Consider the following 13,632-nt stretch of genomic DNA (forward strand, 5'->3'; position numbering starts at 1 on the left):
CAACTTTTAATTTTATTTACTGGTTTGTAGAACAGTAACTCAGCAGAGGAATGACGTACTTCTCTCTCACTGCCTTGGCATTACGCTCGGTTTGCACTGCAACCGGCTTTGACAGGTCCCTGAAAACCCGAGGATCACAGAGGTCCAGCTCCTCTGATATATAGTCAGCTAGAATCCACGGGAACTGGACACAAACACAACAAACCAGCTCAAATGTTAATGTTCAGTCAGAAAATGTGGTCTGGACTGGTATCTGAAACGATCTCAGGGATGAACGCACCACTGGGTACTGAGCGAGGTCGTTGTATGTTCTGCCTGCAATTGTGTTGAGCTGCATCAAGTAGTTGAAGTTGGAAATCTCCCGGTTCACCCATTTCTGTAAAAATGACCAGTAAAATCTCATGTTTTACAATTAGACACTTTAAAAGGCAGAAAAAAAGAGGAAAAATGACTAACTAATATTAAAAATATTCCTTTTTTGGTCTTTGGGTCACTCCAACTCAAAAAACAACCCTGGCAATTATTTTGCCAGTGAGAGGAGAATAATCTATCCTCCTCATCTTCATCCACAACTTTGCATTGTGCTGCATTTGCTGAACCTCAGGAGTGGAAGGAAATCCGACTATTTCTTTCCTTCTCCATTCCACTGATTTATGTTATTCTGTCCACAGCTAAGCATCTCCGTGTCTGCTGGTCCTGATCTTAAGCAGCAATCTGTGGACCAGATCAGACCTGATTACATTAGCTTGTCACACTATGGTTAATTTCGGCTGTCGCCGTGACAACCAGACACAACAGTGGTGAGGTGACTAGGCTTTTAATCAGCTGTTAAGAGGAATCCAACAAGAAATAAAACACAACTGTTCAAACTTTTTCACAGTTTTACCTGTGATAATTAGCTCCAGCTCTATACTCAACAGAGGCAAATGAATCAGAGCTAAAGCTTCGGACCAAATATCATAACTTTCAACTAACTCCTTCACTTCTATTTACTACTCTGCCTGCGTGTTAGCTTCGTATAAATCTTTAAGAGTACTTCGTCATGATGATGTGAGAAAACTGTGACTCCACGAACAAATATCAAATGCACAGAGTGACTCTTTTCATCGCTCAGACGTTCCGCCACGTCTGAATGAAGGACGAGGACTATTAACAGATCGATGACCAAGGTCTCGTCAGTCTGTTAAAACCTGAAATGCATCTCATGTGAGAAGGAATACTGAAGTAGAACCACACAAAACAAGATTAACTTCAACTAAAAAACACTGAAAAACACAGAAGAACGATACAAATATCTTTATGTTAGTTAGCTCTCAGGCCATTTACTGCTGGCTCTTTATAAAAGGCTTCTTGCTATTTTTGAGGACTTTCAGTCTCAAAAATGGCTGAATCTTGTACGTAGGGCTGAGCAATATGAACCAAATTTTATATCTCGATATTTTTTACCTGAATCACAATATACGATATACATCTTAATATCTCTCTCTCTCTATAAATATAGATTTATATTTGTCAAGTAACCAAAGAGACTGTTCTAATTTACAGCCTTCAGTGCTAAATACACTTTTATTAAGGATCAGCAGCACATGTGTGATTAAACAGTTGACTGAAATTAAAGTACTTGTATATTAAATTAAATGCTCCTAAAACAAAATAAATTAAAAATACTTTTCAATGAAAATAACAAAAGTACAGCTGTGAAAACGCAAAAGAAAAGATGGTTTTATCTCAAAACAAGCTATCTCAATATAAACAATATTCCCCCAATCTACACTGCGTCTGATAAAGTCTCGATAAAGCCCTACTTTTACGACCAAAGCACGTCAGAGTTTCATCAAGAATTCAGGAGACTGAAAGTACATGAAAAATTTGGCAGAATGTCTTCCTGAAATTACAAATTCAGTGATATCCTGGTATCCTTCCCGGTAACGCATCCTCCCAAGCATTGTTTTCATATCACTCTCCTACAGAAGAATGATACGATGGATGTTGTGCATCGTTTGTAATGCGGAGCAATCATTAACAAGCTACACACACACGGCAATTTCTAAATTCTGAAACATGTCAGGAATGTGGATTTGGAGATAAGAAAACAATGACTTGTTAAAGGCAATGACTGATTTCTATTTTCCAAATGAATTAATAAACAAAATCATTTTTTAAAAGATGAGCAATTAAAGAAAAAAGGTTTAAAGACAATTTTTTCTTTTTGATAAAAATGAAAAAATTAAATGATAAGGACTGTGAGTTTCCTTTTTTAAAAAAAATTAATTAAAGAAAAAAAAAAAAGAAAAGGACAGTGGCTGTAACTGTTAAGGACACTTTCTGAGCTGACCTGTGTGAGGCCAGAGGCTCGGAGGAGCTCCTGTGGTGAGCGGGTTCCATAGAGGCTGAGAGATCGCAGCATCAGCATGCGGCTGTAGACCTTGTTCCTCACCTGTTAAGAAAAACACAGATCTGTTAACATTTATCATATTATAGAGCCTTGCAGTCACGTTTAAGTACTGGTTTATCACCTCTTTTTTGAAGTTGAGAAAGTAATTGGTCTGATCGATGAGGAAAATCTCCAGAGCTGAGCGACGCAGGTTATATCGTCTGAGGTGGACCTCTCGAATCTGCGACAGGGGCCATTTAAAGTCGTGGCCGACTCCTTTGGGGGGAAAACATTTAGTTATTTGAGTGTAACATGGTAATATTGTGTGTTTTCCCCGTCTTCTTCTCCTCACCCTCCTCTTTCTCCTGGCTGCTGTCGTAGAAGTAGATGTGTTGAGTGGTAAGCTCCAGACGGCCGGGGACCACGTCCACCACTGTCACCAGCTCACAGTCCTCCAACAGGACCAGTTTTTCCTTCTGACCTGCCTCCTCTGCTTCAGCCCTGCAGGACAGTGAACAACCAGGATGCTGTTAGGAGAAAGAAGCAACAATCCATCAAGTTTATTATGTAAACATGTGGCTGTTTTGCTTTACTGACTGGTTGTTGGCAGCAGCCGGGTCATCCTCCGGCAGCTCTAAGATGTCGTCTTCCAGGTCACTGACTTTGACTTGCTTCACAGCCTCCAGCAGCAGAGACTCAGGGTTCACGCGCTGCTGATGGACGCCTGAGCAAACGCAGAAAGACAAGTAGGGATTAAAACTGAGAGCGTGCACTTCAGAGATGTAAATATTACATGACAGTACTGGAGAAGATAGTCTTGGCATGCTTGTCAAAGGCTGACGAGCTATAAAAACACACCTAGAAAGAGCAGCACTCCAGTGTTTTCACTTCCCAACCAGAAGCTTTTCACAGAATTAGCCATGCTAGTGGTCAGTAGTTAAGCTTTATCTCAGTGTGGAAGTGATTGATATATATATATATATATATTTAGACAACACTAAGGTTATTTTTCCAATTTAACTCCAGAGTAGGGGGATTGATGCTCAGAATAAACATAATTGGATTTAAAACTACTGAAGTCTGGTCCCTGCACACAGAAATCTAAGATGTTGTAGTAACTTTTGGTCCACTCTAGAGGGAGCCATTTGCATTTCTATTCTAAAAAAACATTGCATTTTATGTGTGATGAAGCATGTGCTGAGCATCATGAGATGAACTCATGTGAAACAGATTAATAAATAAATACACAATTTATAACAAGTTTCTAAGGCCCTCACTCCAACACTGTTGAAGATGCAACGCAAAAGTTCAACTTACAGAGAATTATGAAGGTGAGTCCTTTTTAATCTCTTTATCAAGACTCGGTAGATAAATTATATGCACATTATATTTAAGCTCTAAATACCTATACTTGGGGAAGCTCCTTTCTAGATTTCTGTATTTCTTGAAAAGAAAGGACAGTCAGGAGGAAACTCATATCAGGACATTTTAGAAGAGGATCCAGCATGAGACTTGCAGGGCTCCTGGTTTCCTACCTAGGTTGTCTCTCAGTGCACTGGCCTCTCTGTGCATATCGAAGATGTAATTGCGGACCAGCTTCAGCCTCATCCGGGAGAAGTTCTCAGCACTGGACACCCTCCAGTGCATCTCATCCTGTTTTCTGTTGGAAATGGTGAAAAATTACACTTCTACCACTGATGGAACGCGTCATATCTACGTTTAATACTTACAGTGGTGTGAAAAGGTTTGAGCAACGCTGGTAAAAATTCTGTTCCAGTTCATATTTCAGCAAGTGGAAGATTAAAAGACATTCAAAAGGCATAAAGATGAGACTTTTCCCCAACATTTTAAGCAACATCAGTGTATTTATTTTTGTACATTTTTAGAGGGAAAAAAGAAGCATTGGTACAACCAGGATATTTGAGCTCTTAGATAACTTTGACTGAGGTTTTAAACAAGAATTAGCCTGTGAGGGTTACAATCATTGTTAGGAAAGGCCAGATGATGCAAACTTCAAAGCTTTATAAATACTCTGACTCCTCTAACCTTGCTCCAACAATCAGCAGCCATGAGTTCCTCTAAGCCAGGGATCATCAACTCCAGTCCTCGAGGGATAGCTTCCTGCAGGTTTTAGATGCTTCCTGCAACACACCTGATTCTCCAACAGCTTGTTGTCAAGTTCTGCACAAGCCTGTTAATACACCACTGGTTTGAGTCAGGCATGTTTCAGCAGAGAAACATCTAAAATCTGCAGGATGGTAGCCTTCAAGGACCGGACTTGGACTTTAGCATACTGAAAAGAAAGATGTGAGGCCCAAAAATTAGATGAAGGCCACAAGAAGATAGCAAAGCATTTTCAGGTAGCCATTTCCACACGCGGAGCATTTCACGGGTAGAGAAAAGAATGGATTCAATGAAATTTCAGCATATTATGGACACAAACATGACACAAACATCTGGATAGAAGCTGAATATGAAAAGAGGACAATGATCCTAAACACCTGAAAATCCACAATGGAATACCTCAAGCAGCAGAAGCAGAGGGTTTTTACCATGGCCCTAACATTTCCTGACCTCAGCGTCATTGGAAATGTGTGGATAGATAGATCTCTATGCATCTCACAGACCTGGAAGACTTTTCCAAGGAAGAATGGAGAAAAATCCCTCCAAGAAAAATAGACTGGTTGAGTACAAAAGGTGTCTAGAACAGGGGTGGCCAACGTCGGTTTTTGAGAGCAAAAATCCTGCAGGTTTTCCAAATTTCCCTGCTCCAGCACACCTGACTTAAATTAAATGGATCCAACAGCCTATAAGGATCTGCACAATGCCTCATTAGTTTAAGTCAGGTGTGTTGGAGCAGGGAAATTTGGAAAACCTGCAGGATTGTGGCTGTCGAGGACCGATGTTGGCCACCCCTGGTCTACAAGCTGTGATACTTGCCAAAGGGGGTTCCCAAACTTTTCCTTTGGGCCTTTTTCCTTTTTATTATATTGAAAATACAAAGATGAAAATAAATATTATATATATTTTGCTTAAAATCTAAAGGGAATGTGTCATCTTTAACTTTGTGCCTTTTAGAGGTAATTTCATCTTCTATTTCCTGTTAACAGGAACAGAAATTTTAACTAGAGGTGCCCAAACCTTTGCATTCTACTGTACATTTAACACATGAATGTAAGTAACCTGTCAGCCCACGGTCCTCTCTCACACACCAGCCCCCGCCTCGCTGCCTTCCACTGCCTGAGGGTGGCGCTATTCTGGCTGTGCTGCTGCTTCAACATGCTGTTGTAGCGTAGGTTCTCCTGGCGACCACGGCGTGAGAAAGGCTCCACAAATTGTTCCTGAAAGACAACAAGAGATGATGTGGTGAGTTTCTAAAACAAAGACTTGAAGTTATTATCAAATCACTGATTGATGAACTGACCTGAAAGCAGATCTTGCTCTCACCCCTCTCTCTTTCTCGTTTATGTAAGCTAACCATGAAGGCCTCGTAGCACTCTTTCCAGTACAGAGCCATGGTCTCATGACCCTGACTGAACGTCTCAATTTCATACTGCTTCATATAAGGAATAATCTGAAGACAAAGAAAATTAGAGACATTCTTAATTTTTTACAACACAACTTCTAATAATAACAAAACCAGCTGAAACGTTGGTGTCGTACATATTTGTCGAGGTATACGCGCCACTCAGGTGAATTACAGTACAGCTTGAAGTCCTCAAAGAAGGATGGACTTCCATTGGTGTCGGGGAGCAAAGGCAGGTGCAGCTCCATGTAGAGGAGGCGGTGGACTTTGGAAAGCAGCGTTCGCAGCAGTGGAACCAGGAAGGAGTACATCTCCTCGGTCTGCTCCTGAATGGAGCGCCGCAGGATTCCCTCCACCTTTCCCAACAGGTAGCAGGCTTCGTCCTGGCTCGACACCTCCTTGGTCTGCAGGATACCGTTGAGCTTGGCGGTGGCCATAGAGCACACCTGAGACAGTGGTAAATCATTGCTATGTGCACATGGGTTTGCTTTTCATAAAAATACACAGAAACAAAAAGTTTACCTCAGGGTCTTCCTGGGCCATGAAGCCTAGAAGCAGTCTTAGTCCAACTTGGGAGAGGTGGAACCACTGAGTGCCAGAAGAGTACCACACCATGAGGCAATCCATCAGCGTCATGGTCTCCTCCAACACCTTCTCTGTCCACAGCGCTGGATTGACCAAACCCTCAGCCTGTAGGAAGTCTTGGACAATATGGAGCAACCGAACTGCGTTCTCCGTGTGCTGCGGCAACGTAGCGGTGGATGCTTCACGGTTATCACTCACCGCCCACTCCAACATGCGCTCCATTAAACTAAACAAATGACACATACAGAGAACATTAGCAAATCTCTGGACATCTACCTTTGTTCTCCCCAGAGCTGAACAAATTGTTGAATATTTGGACTCCAAGGTGCACCATCAGCATTGACATATTTGATAGCCTCTAGCCAGTTAGTAGTAGTTCGAAGAATGAACTACTAACTGCACTCCCCCCACTTTGAAGGCATCACATTCAGCAGCTTCACATCTGGCTTAAAGGTTTCTGCAGCTCCATCAACAGCCATACATTGACAACTTCACACCCTTTTACAACAGTGCTCTTTAAATCAGATGGCATTCATCCAAATCAAACAGGATCACAACTCTTTTCCATGAATACTGAACTCACTCTCCTCTCCTGCAAATTATTCTTGAATTGACACCACAGCCAGAACATATCCCCAGTCCCACCCGTCTTTTCTCTCCATCATATACCAGTACTTCTCACCAACAGGCATAATACATACCATCAGTCACATATCCCTGTCATTCGATATCTTTCTCCCATACACATAGCCCCTATAAATTCTAAATCAGTTCATTCAAAAACAAACAAAAAAAACTCGCCGACAACTTTTAACATGGAGCTTTTGCGTGTCCATTCTTCTTTTAAACAAATCTTTTATAATCATTTATCTCATTTTAGATAATAAAATGGACTCTTTTTAACTTCTTTTCTCCAACTGATCAATTTTAGGCCCAATACTTTTTAATCTGTACATGTTGCCTCTTGGGGATGTCATCAGGAGACATGGCATTGATTTCCACAGCTATGCTGATGATGCACAGCTTTACATCGCCGTGTCCTCTGATGACCTGGAGCCAGTTAATATCCTTTTAAACTGTATCTTAGACATATTTTAGACATGGATGGCAAAGAACTTCTTACAGCTTAACCAGGACAAAACTGGAGTTTTAATTATTGGTCCTGAAGACAAGAGAGAGATCATTTTACCAAAATGACATAATTTCAATACTTTTAAGTGTGTGATAAATCTGGGTGTCCTTATTGACTCTGAGCTGGATTTTACTCCACACTTGAGAAATGTCACAAAGACAGGATTTTATCATCTTAACAACATCGCCAGAGTCCTCCCATTTCTCTCTTGTCAGCTGGAGATGCCGATGCTTTTATTTCTAGTAGAGTAACTTACTGTAATGCCTCTCTCTGGTATTCCAAAAAGTGTGTTTAAAACCTACAACTGCTCAGTTTTATGCATGTGCATGGATGTCTGTGTGACTGCGAGTGAGAGAGATAATAATGAATGTGTTTTTTAAATTGTTATGTTGCTTACTTTGGTGTGTGAAGACTTGTTTTACCTTAATATGCATAAATTGCTTTTACCATGTAAAGCACTTTGTGTTGCCTCTTGCAGAAAAATCACTTTATAAATAAAATAAATAAATAATAAAATAAAATAATAAATAATAAAAAATCTTGGTTTTTGTGGAACAACTATGTTTATAACAGCCAACCACAACACAGCATTTCTGCATATTTAAAGGAAAATCTACAAAAATCAAAGAAAAATTGTAACCTCTGCCTTGGAGGAGGTAATACGGAGGAAAAAAAAAGGCAAATAGAAACAGACTGTAATAACATAAATAATTAACCACTGAATAAATTAATGACAATAAATTGATAAAAATATATAATAAATGATAGAAAAATTAATAAATATATAAATAAAAGTAATAAAAATAAACAAATTGGTTAAATCAATAAAAATAAATCAATAGACTGGAAGTGATTTTTCACAAACTTGCAATACTTAGCGTCAAGGGGTTAAATAATAATAAAAAAAAAAAAATAGATATCCAGCCTGGACAGGACGCTGACCTGAGCTTGATTTGGTCGACAGGAAGCAGCAGCTCGTTGGCAGTTCCAAGTTTAGTAAGAGCTGAGAAGACCTGACCACGTTCCAGCCACGCCGAATCATCGGATCCCTCGACGCCTCGCCACATCACACCCAGGACGATCTCCAGCAGCATGTTGCACAGCTCCTCTTCCGCCCTCTAGGGGGCAACAACAGACATAAGAGAGTCGTTAGACTAATAAGCACACATTTGTGGTTTTTATGTTCTAGTTTGACAATCTGAGTTTTGGCGTTAATTCTTAAAAACAGGTTTTTTTTTTCTCTTTTATTTTACAAAACAAAAAATTCAGTGGAGTTTTCTATTATACACATATACATACAAAAGCATTAGTGTTAAAGCACATATGTAAACATACTGTACCAAAGAGTTATGAGACATAAAGGTATTGAAAATTTAAGCAAAAACTTGAAAGATGAAATAAGGAAACATATCTGCTCCACCTATCCCAGAGTTTTTCTAATTTGCTGTCTTGTAATCTAAAAAAGAAGGTGAGTTTTCCAATTATAAAAACACTGTTGTAAAAAAATATGTTTGGGGTAAAATGCTGCTGCTGTCTTCCAGCGTCTCAATATGCAAAAGATTTAAAGAGTCACTGCGTAATATTTACATTGCAACATCCGTTTATAGTAAATAAAAAACAGGAATTTCACCAAGCTGTCCTAAATGTAAAACTCAAATTGGTACGAGGCGCCATTATCTGTGGGAACGCAACATCACTCAGACTTTCTAGAAGGCAGCACGTGCAAACATAAGTGAAGCAACAGGTAAACAAGTTTCAGTACATCCAATAATACGTTTGCTGGGAAAGGTTCCTGACACAAGATGAAGAAGTTATTCAAACTCTTAATGTTGGCAAGGAAAACTACTGCGGCAAAGTGGGTTTAATTCCATGTGGAAATCAATGATTTTTGAAGTTTTCTCTTTAAAAAAGCTCATTTTATTTTGATGGAAGGACGTTTTTCTGCAGAAATGGGTGAAACCACTAGAAGCTCTGGGACTAAAATGACTGAATACGTGGTTGGTTCCATGTGAGAATGAACCGTCTTCATTTGGATTCTGTGTGTTATCTTGCAATACAAAAAAAGAAAGAAGTGGAGACTTAAAAAGAAACAATTAAATAAATTTTATTGTTCCTAATTTAACCAAGTCAAAAAGAAGTTTTTCCTTTCCATGTAACTTTACTAATTCTACATAAATTTACATTAAAAAGTTGATATTTTGGACAAGCCAAGAACAGGTGGAAACAATCTGCTTTTTGGACGGGTGTCGATATCTAACAATCCTCCTGCAGCCAAATGTCCACCGTGAATTCAAGCACATCTTCCTCTGAAATTTGCAAAAGTCTGACCAGGTTTCTTTTCACATTTACGTGTGATATATGTCATACTAATTGATTTAATTTCCTGTTTTCCCTTATAAAATCTTTAACTTAGTTTAAGCCCAGGATCTGCATTGCATGTACTAATCAATATTTTAAGTTATATATTTAAGGAACTGAAGAACACTTAAAAACATATAAATAAATAAATCATTGTTTGTAGTTTGAGTCCAATTTGTTTGGAAAAAACCTGAAAGTCATGGAAGCACCATCCCAGAAACGTAGTCATTTGAATACTGGAATTAGATTTCCTCTATTGATGTCCGTCACTACATTTTTTATTTACATATAAATCACTTTCTGCTTTCTAATTTGTCTAATTTGTCTTGAATCATAGTTCTTAAACTAAATTATTGCTGTCTGAAATATTTGTTCTAAAATTCCTGGATCAGACGCTGTAAATGGCAGCATCCTGCAGAGGGAAGAGGTAGGCAGCTTCTTCTCCACCTCCGATCTCCAGTGAGCTATAAAAATTACAAATAGAGCTCAGATAAAAGGAAGCTGTGAGGCTCCCTACGGTGGGGATGACATTTTATCCGCTGTGTCGGAACGTCGTGCTGTTTGATCACATAAAAGCAAACGCAGAATACAGACCAACTAAAAGGCTGACTTGGTTGTGGTCAATTAACTTTAGTTATTGGTGTTTTCATGTTTTTTTTAGCCTGAGCCTTCATATCTCCACTCTTACCTCAGTATTGTTGATGGACTCCCCCAATGAGATGTTATCACTAAACAGGAAGCTGTCTTCAGTCAGAGATGAAGTTGCATCTCGATCACCAGAGCACCCAGGGAAAGGCTTTGAGGTCTCCAGTGGTGAAGGTGTACTGGGCATGCTTCCAGGGGTCTGGCTGCCGCTCTCCCCGCCCTCGTATGCCTGCAGGTGTGACAGATCTAGCATCAAGCCCCCAGACTTTCCCAACACCCAGGGTTTGGCGTTAGGCTGAGGCTCAGTGGAGGCGGAGGAAGACGGCGTGTCCAGCAGAGAGATGACATCGCCGTTTTCCAGGCTGTCGACAGAGCGGGTGTCGCCGATGCTGAGCCGGTCGTCGTCCAGCCGGTCCAGGCGCCCGTGGCTGCCTGCCCGTGCCCTCCTGTCCAGCGGGAGCTCCAGGCGGTTGGCGCTCCGGTTCAGGTCCAGGCTGCAAGCGCTGACGGTGTCAGAGCTGCGAAGAGGCAGAGAGCCTTCACCTCGTAGATACAGACGCATCAGGGTGTCCTGCCAACACTGTTGCTTTGAGATCTGGATAGCAGCATCCTGATTGGACTGAAGCAGCTGGTACACCTGAAGACAAGAAAAAAATCCCCTTTACTGGTAACTGAAGACAAAGATGTGAAAGAAGTTAGTCTTAGTACCAACGTTCAAAAACATGGTTAGCCTTTTTTAAAACACATATGTTTGTGTGTATGTTTATGGGTGAGAAGAGGCAGGAGCGTCATAAACGAAAGAACAGGACTTTAACAAGGAGGGAAATAGAAAGTAGAAAATCTATTAATTGTCTGGGGGACATGGAGTCATTCCCTGTGTCAGCTGCTATTTAATATAGATAATCAGTATAGTGACTGGTAGTCCGCTTCCTCACCCTCTTGCAGACAATGAGGCGTACGCTGGCTCCGGCCCGGTGGGTCAGCTGGACCAGAGCCATCAGGTCCTTATAGTTCACAACTTGATCTGCAAAGTTAAGAAACACAAGGAGGTCTTTACATTTCTGTGTCTAGCAGAGAAATACTGATTATTATGCTGGGTTTTCTAATGACAGACATGGGAGCCATTCTGCCCACTGCATTAAACCTGGAGCTACACAAATCTGGATTTTCCAGACATTTTTTGAGTCTGTTTACAAACAGATTCAGCCCCCAACACCAGTCTGTTGCAATGACCATATGGTTAAAAAAGATTAATGAGTACTGGCATAGAAAGATTAAAGGAGTGGTACAATAGTTTGGGAGTCTAGTGGTTACAGAGGTGGGCTGTGGACCTGGTTCAAGGCCCCAGGCTGGTGACTGAGGGCAAGCAAGGTCCTTAACCCTAAACTGCTCATCGGTAACTGGCCTGGCAGCCCACTGCTTCCAGTGTAACTACGATGGGTTAAATACAGAGAAGTAATTTCCCACCTGTGATTATTAAAGTATAATACAAAAAAATCCAATAATTCAGGAAGTAATTATGTAATAACAGCAGCCTTAAACAGATAGAACATAAACACATGTAGAAGCTGAACCCATTTAATCCCACTCAGACATTTGTTTGTTCAAGGCAGCATCAGCTGTCAGATTATGAGGCTAAAATGATGCTAAATGAATTTATCACTCCATATAGCAGCATAAAGGAATTTATTACTGACATTGTAGAAATAACACACAGATCAACAGTGACCAAGCCTTTTCTCATCTCATCATTCTCTCAAGTCTTGGCTTTAAGGAGGAAAAAAATTGTTATTGAAACAAACACACAACAGAAACTATTTCCATGTTTCCACTTTTCCTCATTTCCAGTTATTCCTGCTACTATTTACCTGCTATCCTCACTAAATCAACTCCAGCTCAGCTGCTTTGTGGCGCCACCGTGCATCAGAAACGTCTTCTTGGCTTTATTCCAGCCATAGAGGAGCATTATTTTTCTTCTTTTCACACACACATAGAACTTTCTGCTCACTGGTTGATCTTTGGCTGCTCCTGATTGGACGTTACCGTCAATCTAAGCTCTCTGATTGGTGGAAAGTCTGACAGGAAGTGGCTTCATCATCATTTCTTTGTCAAACTAGAGGTCTCTTTGGAACATAGAAATTTTTTTTATAAATCTAATGTGATAAACAAAGGTGTTATCATGGATCACTCATTGTGAATTTACCATTCAGTCTCAGAATAAACACTACATTTTGTGGCTGGATTTTAAACCTCCTAGATGGGACATAAATACCTGAAAAACGTCTGTTGACCACCTGTCCATCACAATGTACCCCACAGAGTTTTACACAACCATTTCTGAGATGTGGTTGACAATAGGAGAGTTTTTTTCTGACAAAACATATCTTTTTCAAAACATCTGGTTATAAAAAGAATAATGGTAAAAACTTCATGACGAAAGTAAAAAACAAAACAATTTACCTGTGTGGAGGATTTGATTGAGGAGGCAGCGGATAAGGGTGGGAGTGATCTGAAGCTCTGAGAAAAGCAGCGACAGACCGGCGTAACCAGCCTCCCTGAGGCGCAGCCGCTGTTTGTTCTTCTCATAAACCCGATCGCAGCGTAACATGCGTTCAAACAGCTGCAGAGAGGTGAAGAAAAATCATGTATTAATCCACCTATACTACCCACACATATCCATTTGTTTTAGCTTGAATGTAAATGAGTATTTCTCAGAAATTACATCATTAATGGCCACTTTAATCAGAGGAATATGAGCCAGTCGGCTGCGACCAACCTTGAAGACGAGCTCTCTGAGTCGATCTGAGTATTTGTTATTGAGAAGAAGAGTGTAGCAGGAGTCGGCAGCTGCAGGCTCGAAGAGGAGCAAGAAGAGCTGGTCTTTGGCCGGACTGCTCTGAAGCAGGCTGAGTAACAACTCCAGGAGACCACACAGCTGCAACACACACACAAATTAATACAACTACAGTATAACAACAATAACAGCCGGTAATTACGTCTTCAAGGCCGATC

General features: G+C 40.5%; 1 protein-coding gene across 5 annotated transcripts in view; it reads right to left on the reverse strand.

Moving 5' to 3' along the window:
- Positions 1 to 13,632, reverse strand: part of nbeal1 (neurobeachin-like 1) — a 55,748-nt gene that overhangs the window by 9,680 nt on the left and 32,436 nt on the right. For all 5 annotated transcript variants that reach the window (XM_041979218.1, XM_041979220.1, XM_041979219.1 and 2 more), the window contains 16 exons: positions 13,397 to 13,555; positions 13,081 to 13,240; positions 11,556 to 11,644; positions 10,664 to 11,257; positions 8,560 to 8,735; positions 6,423 to 6,711; positions 6,038 to 6,346; positions 5,799 to 5,948; positions 5,558 to 5,715; positions 3,910 to 4,034; positions 2,972 to 3,098; positions 2,727 to 2,875; positions 2,517 to 2,650; positions 2,336 to 2,437; positions 281 to 376; positions 60 to 184 (listed from right to left, as the gene is read on the reverse strand). In XM_041979218.1, the coding sequence (XP_041835152.1) occupies positions 60 to 184; positions 281 to 376; positions 2,336 to 2,437; positions 2,517 to 2,650; positions 2,727 to 2,875; positions 2,972 to 3,098; positions 3,910 to 4,034; positions 5,558 to 5,715; positions 5,799 to 5,948; positions 6,038 to 6,346; positions 6,423 to 6,711; positions 8,560 to 8,735; positions 10,664 to 11,257; positions 11,556 to 11,644; positions 13,081 to 13,240; positions 13,397 to 13,555 (2,942 nt within the window). The remainder of the gene's footprint in view (positions 1 to 59; positions 185 to 280; positions 377 to 2,335; positions 2,438 to 2,516; positions 2,651 to 2,726; positions 2,876 to 2,971; positions 3,099 to 3,909; positions 4,035 to 5,557; positions 5,716 to 5,798; positions 5,949 to 6,037; positions 6,347 to 6,422; positions 6,712 to 8,559; positions 8,736 to 10,663; positions 11,258 to 11,555; positions 11,645 to 13,080; positions 13,241 to 13,396; positions 13,556 to 13,632) is intronic.

Source organism: Melanotaenia boesemani, chromosome 24 (assembly GCF_017639745.1).
Source record: "Melanotaenia boesemani isolate fMelBoe1 chromosome 24, fMelBoe1.pri, whole genome shotgun sequence".
In the NCBI taxonomy this organism is placed as follows: Eukaryota; Metazoa; Chordata; class Actinopteri; order Atheriniformes; family Melanotaeniidae; genus Melanotaenia; species Melanotaenia boesemani.